Raw genomic sequence first — 12,179 nt, 5'->3', positions numbered from 1 at the left:
ATGGAGCTTTGAGCAACCTGATCTAGTGGAACGTATCCCTGCCCATAGCAGGGGGGTTGGAACTAGATGATTGAACTAGGTCCCTTCCAAATCAAACCATTCTATGATTCTGTGATTCTATGAAATGTTAAATACAACATAACTAAAGGAAAAAGTCACTGTAATTTAAAATCTCTACAGAAGTTTCTTAATATACATATTGGTGTATCGTGTTTCTATTGTGCTTCTATTTGTGATTTTATTCTTACATGGAAAACTCTGCATCGCTCACTTTTGGATTTATTAGTGGGACAAATTATGTTCCCTCCCCTTCTCATGCTAAGATAAACACATTGTCCTGTACTTTCTCTGTAACCCTGACATGGCGATACTTGAGAATATTCTTAAACATACACAGTTGAACATGTCTATTGATGAATATTTGTTTTGTCAGATCAGGTCCTAAAAGCCCATGAATCCATAGATAATGTTAGATGGACTTAGGCAGATAGTTGACAAAACCCCACAAAGTTGGATTTCCACTGCATAATCAAGACCTGCTCCATTACACATAGCATCCAATATTAGCTACTATTTACTTCAAGCACAGTGTCAAGATACTCAGTACCTTGGAAAATGAGGACAGGTATTTAATAAGGGAAATTAGATTTTATCTAATTAACATGAATTAAATCTTGGCCGACAAAGATAAAATTTATTAGAGTGTTGTAAACAGTGAAGCTGGTAAGAAAAGCAGTAGACTAAGATACCTCCCTATATTTCTCCAACTTTAGAGTGATTTATAAATATCACCTGAGTAACCAAATGATATGCTTGACAATGGACTAAGGTAGATTCCACTTCCAAACATTGCACCGTGGAGCTGAAAAAGAGTGATTGTTTAACATTAATTTTGTTATCTGGACAAAATAATAATGATAGGCACAGGGCCTAATGTAGATAAGCATCTGCCCCACTGCACTAATTTATTGTCTGGTAATAAATGGTGTTCAAAGAAGTCTAAAAAAATCATGCTGTGAATATACAACTAAGATACTGTATATTCTGGAAACCATGTCCAAATGCCCAAAGATAATTTTACATCAGATTTATATATAAAATTGCATTTTCTGCTTTTAAATCTAACATTATCATGGAGGATGCCTACAGAGGGTGCTTCTATAGATGGCCAAATACACCTTAGCCTTAACAAGGCTGAGCAAGCTCAGCATGTGTCTCACAGCAAAACCTTAAGCAGGAACCAAAGCCTAAGCCAGCCTTTGTGAATCATCATCAGCAACAGCTGCTTTTCTTTTCCTTAAGGTAAGAAATGAAGAGATGCTGATAACACTGCTCATATGCTATAGAAAAATTCAGTCAGTAGTTCAGTCTGAGTACTGGAGGAATGGGTTCAATCAAGCTTTTGCCTGAGACAATTCAGACATGCATATCCCATCACTGCAGGACTGTGCTTTAGCCACAAATCTACCAGCTGTCTGAAGAGAGGAAAGGGAAGACTCTTCTTCACCAGCATCACTGCTCCATGTCATGGAACTTGGGCTAAGCAACAAAACTGAGCACTTTTTATTAGTGCTGTGGTCATTTTCTTGTCTGGAAAGGGGGAAGTATGGGTTTCACTTTTCCAGGGACTGACTGCTTTATGTGGAAAAGTCTTTAAAGAAAACACACAAAGTAGTTGTTGGAGCACAAACGAGAACCCAGAGTATCTCCTACCCAGGTAGATATTATGACCACTGGGCTTCAGAGTCATGCTCACCCTTATTTCTTTCCTCTGACCCAATGAAATTTACATCATCTCTGCAATGTGCAAGAGCTCCCACAGGAATGTGCAATCATGCTCTCACTCCTCCAGATCCTACAATGTTGTATAGGATCCTTGGTGAGTAAGTATTTTTTCCTGACTGGGGTAAGCAGAATGAACTGGGCTCAGGATATGCCCTATTTGTGCGAGAGAGTGAAAAATGATGACTTGTATAAAACAGGGCTTTACTGCTTCCTCCTCTTCCCAGTATCTCAACCCTGAACAAAAAAATAAGCGTGAACAAAGGGTTTTACTTTAGTGAATTTTGGCGTGTAAATCCTGCTTTCTTGGGAAAGTATCTTACAAAGATGCTAATAAAACCACCCAAACCACTAAGAGGAACAGCAGAGATTTCCATTCCCTTTTTTCAGTGTTTCCTGTTCCCCGATCCTTAGTCAGCACCCCAGGATCCTCCTCCAAGGTATCATGGACTCAGCTCCAGGGCAAGAGCTGTCAAAACCCTGATGCTAAAATACTCTGAATTACAGTTCCCCAGTCCCTCTGATACTGCCTACTTTGCTCTGCAATAGTGGTCTCCTGATGATTCAGTCTGAGAAACCGAACTGAAGTTTGCAATAGCTCCCTCCTGGCCAGTACACTCATATTCCCTTCCTAAGGAAACCAGAGGAGAAGAGAAGATGCTGTAAACCCAGCTTCTGTAAACCTAGTATGCTCTTGGATCCTATAACATAGACATAGTTTATGTAGCTCTAAATTTTAAACCCCGAGACTGCTTTTAAGCAGTACTGAGCTAAGCCTCCTGGAGGTGCTGCTGTGCAATGTAAAACCGAAACACTGACTACTGATGGAATTTTTTAGCCATTTTAGAAGACACATTATTTCATTTTAATTGCTTCAGAAAAGTACCTTTTCCAGGAAACATGAGGGTATTTGAAATCACCCTTTTTGCTACCTATATGACTACCAGAACCACATCCCTTGAAAACTAGCCTAAGCTTAATATGTAATCAAACATGCACGTTAGCTAAAGTCTATTTAGTCTACTATTTACCTGCAGCCTCGTATTGGAAGCAATAACTAAGCCGTTCCTCAGAATGGAATGCCAGTTTTCAATGTGTGAACCACTGAAAAAGTGAAAGAGAATGCATTAAAATCCACAGTGTAAAATGCAAAATTAAATCAGCAATCCTTTAAAAGAATAAATTCCCAGCTGTAAACCTGAAATGGCAAGGACAAAAAAAATAGCATGGCATTTTGGTAACCTTTGATTAATATGAATGTATGTACTCACTGAAACGCAAAGGTACTTCCGTAGAGATTTTTAGCAGCTCGGAAATTGTATTCTTTGGCTGGTGGACTGCTGAGAAGTAGGAACTGGTGGGGAGTGTGCATAAACTTCAGTTGCTGTAAAATATATCAGTGTACAAGTGAAAAGAAGTTGATTAACAAAAAAGAATTGTATTTCCATAATGGTAGTTCTTAAGATACCATGCTGTTTCACACAATATATGACTGCATCTAAATAACTATATGAACCATAGTTTTTACCTGAAAGCAAACAGTAAAAATGTCCTTCAGTTTATATGGAAGTTTCTGAAGCATATTTCAGCCTAATATGGCTCTAGTAAAGTAATTACATTGATTAAGTAATTACATTTGATTAAGTAATTACATTTCATCATGGTATTCTTATCAGAGCTGGCTTTGAATTAAGGTTCAGATTTGAAAGGCTGCAGATTACTATGCCCTTAATCAGAGGATCAGAGGCACACATACTCAGAAATTAATCCCAGCACCATCCCTCTAAAATTCTAGAGCTATATTCTTTTTACAGTGTACTCATATGTGGATCTCCTGGTACATCATATTTGTGTGCACTGCTTTTTGTGCAGTTCTGTACCTAATATTCTATATGGTAACAAAACAAATAGTGATGTTCTCACCTAATCTCAGATGACTACAAGGTAGAGCTACTCACCTCAGATAGGCTTTTTCTGAGCATTATTCCTTTGACCTATTTTAGATATTCACAACATGATTCTATGAGTCATGACCTGAAATGGCCTATTTCTCTCCCCTGTCTATTAATGGAGCCCATGTGATTAATTTGAATGTAGACACATATGGACAGGAGGCTCTCACCTAAAATACTAATATGAGCCATGAGAAATGAGAAAATAATAAAGAACCCACAGACACTTACCCTATTCACTGGTAGCTTCACAATATGTGATCTATTACTAGAAATAACCCTAAAATAAGAAACAGTTAGATGTATTAGACATGACAACCAAACAGAACTTTTCTTCTTAAGCATATGTTATGAATGGCCACCACAAAGCACCCAGCTGCAGGCCTTTGAACCTATCAGATGGAAGTGGACCAAATCTTGACTAAAAATCAGATCTGAGGCCATACAAATAAGCTGGAGTCTTTCCAGTGCTTTCAGAGGGCCCAGATGAGGTCCAGAAACAAATGCAGTTGCAAATGTCAACCCTGACATTCTTAGGGTGAGTTTATACCAAATTAAACTGGTGAAGTGATCATTCATTCAACTTGGTACTTTAATAATTATCATCTCATGTGAGCCAGTTTTATACCACTGTAGAAGAGGATGTGCAAGCGGGTCTTGTTTATCCATCTGCTTCTTTATTTCCAAGTAAGGTGCCTAGAAAAGAGTAATTATGTTCTTTATTTCCAGCTGAAATCATAAGGTTAAATTTTATATGTTACATTGCCCATAATTTCATCTATTAAAATGAATACATGGGACTCAGTATTAGGCTTAAACCACAGTTTTACTAACATTTAGCGTTGTACAGTTATAAACGTGTTTTGACAACAACAAGAATTAATATAGCAATTATTTTATCTGCAGTAAAATAATAAGCATATAATTAGCATCAAAATTAGTATATTATAGCAAACATTGGTGAACTCAAGGAGAACAGCAGAAGACGTCTATTTATGTTTGGCTCTTGGAATAAGAAGTTGGACTGGAACTTCACAAAATTAAGTCTCTCAAAATACCCCAAGATAATCCACTCCAATTTGTTAACTGTTTTATGGTATAAACTGGTAAAGTAAAATACTGTATCAGCTTATAATCCCTTTGAAAACCTTTCTTGATTTCAATCACAGTGAAAAGCATCCCTTTAAAACTCTTCAGTTGAAGAATTATTTTAACATTAAAAAAAAGCAAACTGGTAGTTATTTTTCTTTTTAAAAGACATTATATTAGGTAACAGAAATACCCGATTTTTTAAATTTTTACAAGATGTTACATTAAGTTACAAAAACATCTGAATTTTAATTTTCAGTGTATTTTACTGCTCTCTATATACCTCATTCTTCATTCCAGAATCCCAAAGTACTTTACGAATACATATAGAATAAGATTTATAAACTCTTGTGAGGTTACACTTATATAACAGTTGGAAAAGCAAGGTACATGGGAGAGGTTTCAATAATCACTTATAATCAGCTGGGCTGTTTGGGAAAGGAAGTGTAACAATAAACATAAGTACGGCTATCAGATTCTGTCCCACTGTGAATATTGAGAAATCATATGGTAGTAATCCCAAGAGACCCAACCTTATAAGTCCCCAATCATACTTAGCTGATCAAGTGTTTTGTTATAATAGAAATAAAGCTATCATTCAGAACACCGTCACAAATTCAATTTCTTTTGCTTTGGAAATAAAAGACCCAGTTTGACGTTGGTATTTCCAGAAATGCAGCAGTTGCTAATCATCTCGTTACAATGTCCCATTTTGCTGTTATTATCTCTTATTTAAACTTCAAAAGATCTGAGTTCTACTTCACCACTTTTATTGGACTGCCATTATGGATACTCTAGGTTTGTTATTTTTAACACACATTTTAATATTATTACAGCTCTATAGGAAAGAGATGATACTATTGTCTTCCCCACTCATCATAGGCAAGCAATAAAAACATCTTCCTAGTTCTAGAAATGGTGATTAAGTTATGTAAAGATTTTTAAACTCACCTGCGTCATCTCTCTAATAGAAGTGATACTATCCAATGCTTTCATGACTCGGTCATAATTCTTCTTCTGATGTAGCATAAAATAAGCAAATAATTTAAAAGAATATTGGTCTTTGGCTCTACAAAAACCTGAATTCTTTGAGTGTGTATAAAACCAAAGTTAGGACGAATGTTCAGCAAACCGATCCTTTCAAACATTTCTAACCAATAGCTTCCTTCTACCTTACACAGAGACTCTCATTCATAGTCCAGGAAAATTCCCTGAAAAAATATTATCATAATGGCTTTTCTTTGAATTTCACTGGAATCCAAACACACAACAATGTGACTCATGTAAAAAATTAGGTCACTTTTAAAACAAATATTTGTAACTAAACACAGGCTCTGCCAGTTATTTGGACAATATGCTACTAAGTTAAATAATGCAGTGAACAAATAGATTTTAAATAAAATGCTAAATAAGCAGATGTGTTTACTTTGCTAACATCTCTATAAAACTTCAGAGGTCCTTCAGTTGTCCCTCTGCCTCACCTTGACCCTTGTCTACCTTCTGACTGGGAACCACTACCAGATGGCTCCACATTTTCTGAGCGGATGAGCTTAACAGTCCATGTTTCACCAGCTCCACGTGCCACGTCACCTTAAGGAGCCCCATTGTTCCTCATCTTTGGGTCTTGCCAACTTCTGCCCATGGGCTTTCACCTTGCCCATGCTGTCAAGAAGCTGGGAGGAGGTAGTATGGGCCCTGCCAGCCTAGGGGCTCTCTCCACTCTTCTGGTGTGACCCCTTTTCACATTGCCTCATCTGCTTCAAACCCACAACCTGCCTAGCTGCCAGACTAGCTGTCTCCTCATCAGCCCCTTTCCAAGAACCTCCCGGCAAGTCTTCCTTCCCACATGATACAGAACACACTTGCCCCTTCCTCTGAGAAAGACCACCACTAACTGGCCTTTGTTCAGAAAAAGTGAAATGCATCACAATGCAGGACATCCAAAGTTCTCATTTACGCCCTTGAGGATGGCTCAAGTGAGCTGTAATAGTTCACAGCTTCCCTAGGGCTTCCCTGAGAGGCAGCATTTGCAGCCTGAGGAGCAAGTAGTGCAAACACAATTCTTTACTTCAAAATTTGATGCTTGTACAAAACTTGACTGTTATGTCCAACATTTGATAAAATGGAGTTTAAGGACATAATTGTTTGCAAAGAGAAAATGAGATGACAGCAATAACCACTTTAAGAATAAAAAGATGGACTGGAAATCCCCTAGTCTACGTGGTCTACACCTCCCAAAGGCCATCTTTCTCTTTGTGTCCAATGTGTACACTGACAGAAAGACACTAAGAATATAAAATTTTGCACCTAGAATTTGTACCCTAAAAGAAGTTCTTGGCTTCAACATAACTTTGAATGCAACTTACAGTTTATTCACAAATACCTTCTCAGAGACAATTAAAAAACCTACAAAGTTCTGAAAATAGTCACATGCTTGTGCTATATTCTGGAGCTGTATCTCCTACAGTAAAGGAGACTCCTCCAGAAGAAGGCTTTGCTTTGAAATCTAATGCATGACTGAAACCAAGCTATGACATAATGAAAGATAACTACTTACCCTGGGGTTAAAGGCCAGCATCTGAGGATCATTAGGATCAACTACAGAAGGATATGGCTCAAAAATGACAACTTTCCTAGGTGACTCTAACGCAGACCGACACATGGATACTAACAGATCAACCACCTAGGGATAAAGAAAAAATATTTATTTAATATATGTAGTTTCATATTGTATCATCCAGTCTGCTTTTTTTACACATTACAGTAATACCATATTTCACTGTTATCTCTATTACCCAAATTGTGTTATCCACAGGACATAGTTTAGGACTGAAATTTTTCCACTGACCTCAACAGGCTTTGGGTCCAGCCCTGGTATATTATTCCAGGTGCATAAGTAGGACCAGCATCTGGTCCTAAATGTATTATCACATCAAATACATTGCTTGCAGTCCTGCTTTCTCTTGTGTACATGTGCTAATTCCTGTATGAAATTAATTCTCTAGGGAAATTAAGTTGTGCTGAATCTATGTATCTTTGTGCAGTAGATGCCAGTGAAAAATGTTGCTCAAGAAAGAGAAAGGGATTATGAATCTGCACCACTGCCCGCTGTTCTCCTGAAGATTGTGCTCATGGAAACACTAGCAAACATTGCTTCTGCTAAAGTCAGACCAGTGCAGTAATTTAACAGTCATTTTCATGGCTCACACTGAGAGATTCTCTTCCTTCCTGTTGTACAGAATTGTACAAATGGCTTTGAATATCTATGATTTCCAAGATTTCACTGTATGCATCATCATGCATGCAATGTGTATGCAGGCATGTATTCACATATGTGCACATAGGCACATATACAACTTTGCAACAGATTTCTGTATAATGGTTTCAAAATTTGTAACTCAGAGGTTAAAAATAGACTACAGCAATCACAAAACAGAGAGGACGCAGCTTTCTGGCAACTGTGAAACCTAAATGCAGCTCATAATGAAATACAAAGTTGCTACATAAAAACATAGCTGCAAATTAGCTCATTTCCCCTCGGTTTATCTGTGCCTCCTGAAAACATTCTTGTGTGAAAACAGACTTTTCCATGAAAAAAAGAAAAAGCTGAGATGAGCTGTACTTAGTAGGCATCCCTGGTTCCTCCCACAGTTCCACATGGATCAGATCTCATCTCACACCTCAAGCTGTTCTAGAAGTTATTGTATATCTGCCATTGTATCTGATTATTTGGAGTAAAAAAAAATGATGGTCCTTTAGAGAAGAAGAATGAAAATAAGAAACATGATGAAAGGGAAAAGGAACTGCGCTGCAGTGAGTCGTACTGTTGCCATTCTCCTCTGCTCCTTTAGCATGAATGGACAATTTTCTCCATCATTTTAAAAATATTCTGTTAGCTCCAGTTACTAAATATCACACATATATTGAAAAACTAAGTTTTTAAAATAATGATTCCTTCCTCCATGGTGCTCTGATTTCTTTCCAGTTTATAATACCTACAAGTGTTATGAATGTTTCAAAATAGGGCATCTGCATTAGCATTTGCAAAAGAGACCAGGAGTCTACATACACAGCCAGGTCAGGCAACAGACCTGCAACTGTGTAAATGTATTACCATGAAATTGAGCCCGAGTTCATACACCCTGCTTCTCAGAAGCACTTCTTAGCCTCCAGTTGCAAAACACTACTAGGGAAGAGTTGTTTGAGTCCCCAAACCTCTTAATACAATGACCCAAAGTTGTCTTGCTTTATGTTTTGCACAATGGGACTTTGTCTTAAAATTGGCACAGTTCTTCTTAGAACACCATCCCAAAGTCCTCCTTTAAAACAACTGTTGACTCCTGTATTGTTTCTTACCATGATACCAGCATATTGTTCTGACATGGGGGAACACATGCATAGATCAGGTTTAATTAAACCCCTGATTTCCCCTGAGATCATTGTTTTGAGCTGATGGAATGCAGAGCAACTTAAACTGGGAGGTAAGCCTAACACAAAAATTATAATACAAACTTGCATATGCATTCCTTGGTAATAGGAAGTACTGTGGATCTAGTAAATGTCCTTATAGCTGTGCCTGAACTTCTCCTTAACAGTAGGTACTGAAGTACATAAGTTAGGATTTAAATATTTTCGAGGAGGACAAGATAACACTTGCTGATGACAATTCTCTCTTACGACATCAGTATCTCAGACAGTGCCTCTCTCTCTCCAGACACTCTCTACAAGGGAGTCTGAACTATCAACAAATCAGACATTTAATTTTCATGCATTTTGACTACGTGACTAAAATAGGGCAAGGTGAGTTCAGGCTTGAAAGTTTTAGAAAGTACAATCTCTTATTATTAAGGAGGAGCCATCAGAATATTGTGAGTGACAAAGTAGGGTTGTATACCTTAGGAAACTAGCTGAAAGCACAGCAGAAAGAACAGGATGTGATTTTTAATAATGAGAACCTATATTTAGGCTCTTTCACTACACAAAATTATTTGGAGGAAGATTCATCTGATGAAATGTAGAGATTCACGATGCAAACACCTACCTCTTACTAGTCAGCCTAGGCTCTCCTTATAACTGATGGAGAAAATAAAAACTGTGATGATAGTCTATGCTGTGATTCACACCACCCTAAGCTAATGTCAAAAATAGCTCAGATGAATCAAACCCTAAAAGTGTTAAATTTTTTCTGCAAACAGGAACGGGAGCTTGATCAGATCAGATGTAGAGAGCTGGGTGCAATGCTATCACTAGAGTGAGAGTTAGCAAAATTTAATCATCTAGGTCCAATGGGACAATTGACAAAACCTCTTATCTAACTCTTTTAAGTACCATTAAGGTTGTAATCACTTCAGTTTTTTTCAGCAAAGCTCTGTAGATGTAGAGGCACTCAAGATCTAGAGCAAGCTCCACATATGCCTACAACAGTGATACCTACATAAAACACAGAGTGAGTGCTAATCAGGACCACCTCTCTTGTCAGCTGTATTTAAAAAAAGTGAGAGCTACTTGTTTGTACCTAAATACCATGTAAGTGCCTACATTCAAAAAATAAAACTGTAGCTCCGCAGAAACACATAGCTGAAGTCTTCAGAGGACTTCAAGCTGGGGAAGAGGTGGGGCTTCATCAGCACACCTCTCTGGATTTCTTACAAGCTTGCACAGGTATCCCGATGTTTGGCATGCTAGATGTTGCAAATATAACCATCTAACTGTCTTCAGACATCAGATGAGCTGATGGTCATATCCCACTTATATACTCAAGCAAAGAAGCTGGTGTACACTGCTGCAAGTTTCCTTCTTTGAGGATATGCCCATAGGTGGTATTCAGGCACTTAGCTGAATAGTTTGTTTCCAGTGGCTAGACTCACTAGTGCTAGTTAAAGTTAACTGAACTGAACATTTGCTCTTCCAAAAACCATGTTGCTTACCATGTAAGTGCACAGTGAGTGACACATGTTTAGGAAATCAGAGAGGAATGCACTTTTCCATAAGATGTGTAAATTTTTAACTTAAGATCTTAAAAAGATCTTAAAAAGATCTTAAACATAAGATCTTTTAATTTTTTTAATTTACTGAAGTCCTGTAACTATTGTAACCTAAGGTTAAATGTGATTTGGAAACATAAGTTTAAAATACTTTGTTTTAAGGCACATACAAAATTATGAAAGAAAACAATGATATGGTTATAACTACATTAATAACTGAATTTAGAGTCAGGAAGCAAGCTTACATTACATTCCTGATCCTTGAGAAAAGAGAAAAAAACCTATGTAGCAACATGAGTAAGGACTTTCCCACTGTTGTTTAATGATCAAAACAACAGATGCTCAGTGGATAGCTGCATCCTAACACCATGAACAGGAAGTAGCTTATTAATTGCATGAGAGTAGTAATGGCTCATTAGGTGAAAATAAATGGGAATTATCTCCAAATGACAATGGCTGCCTTTATTAACAACCCAGGTGACCTAATTGAATACAACAGAACAAGAAAACAGGGTTACTCTACATGGAAGCAAAACAATGGAAACACCTCATTAGTACTGTTTGAAAATGCCATGCATAAAACGGTGTATTTACAGCTATAAGAGTGGACAAATAAATAATACTTACCAAAGAGTACTCATAGGAAATACAAGTCAAAATAAATACAAGAAGAGATTGAGAAGACTGAGTATACTATGGAAAATCAGACACATAATAAGCATTAGATAATTCTACCTGAGCTCCAGTTGCAATTTCATCAGCAGCTTCATTCATTACTCCCAATGTTTGGAAAGCAAATACACAGAGCTCCCGTTCACAAACAGTGGGCTACACAGAGAAAGTAAGTTAATTATATTTTTGTTCTAGTTTTTGGTTATTGGTTTTATCATGCAATACCCACAAAAAAAACCCCAAACATATTTATATACTATTTTTTCTTCAGATATTTACTGCAACATTAATTTCAAATTATGAAGACATGTCAGTTATTGAGGAAGATACATTAGAGAAGCGTTTTAATAACCTGAAGAACAAATGTTAAGAACTTTAAAACTCATAAGTATTCACAGAGGCTAAACCTAAAAAAGAAATACAAACAGATTACAAAATCAAAATTACATAGTACTCAAATGCCCTTAACACTGTCCTATCAGACTTTGAAAACTTCCTACATAATTAAAATTAATGGAGAACAAATCCAGAAACTAATGGGGGCACCCCTCTTTCATAAATGCAGGTTTATTCTTCAAAGATTGTTATTCTGCTGTTGAGAACACACATAAAAGTATGACCCAGAAGACAAATTTCTTGAAGAACCTACTTTTAATTTAATTTTTAACTAATTGTATTGGGTTTGTGTGGCAAGGTTTTG

The 12,179-nt window shown here is 37.1% G+C and overlaps 1 protein-coding gene across 1 annotated transcript; it reads right to left on the bottom strand.

Annotated features, from left to right (window-relative positions):
* Window positions 1–792: 792 nt before the first annotated feature.
* Window positions 793–11,635, bottom strand: LOC104618939 (poly [ADP-ribose] polymerase 8-like; the record flags this gene model as incomplete). The annotated part of the gene is made up of 8 exons (XM_010284661.1): window positions 793–862; window positions 2,814–2,886; window positions 3,054–3,166; window positions 3,966–4,014; window positions 4,363–4,430; window positions 5,775–5,840; window positions 7,381–7,506; window positions 11,543–11,635. Coding segments are annotated over 8 exons (658 nt in total), but the record flags the coding sequence as incomplete, so codon positions are not given.
* Window positions 11,636–12,179: the final 544 nt, after the last annotated feature.

Source organism: Phaethon lepturus, unplaced genomic scaffold (assembly GCF_000687285.1).
Source record: "Phaethon lepturus isolate BGI_N335 unplaced genomic scaffold, ASM68728v1 scaffold33733, whole genome shotgun sequence".
In the NCBI taxonomy this organism is placed as follows: Eukaryota; Metazoa; Chordata; class Aves; order Phaethontiformes; family Phaethontidae; genus Phaethon; species Phaethon lepturus.
Note: the sequence above shows the minus strand (reverse complement) of the source record. Positions and strands in the feature narration are given on the sequence as shown.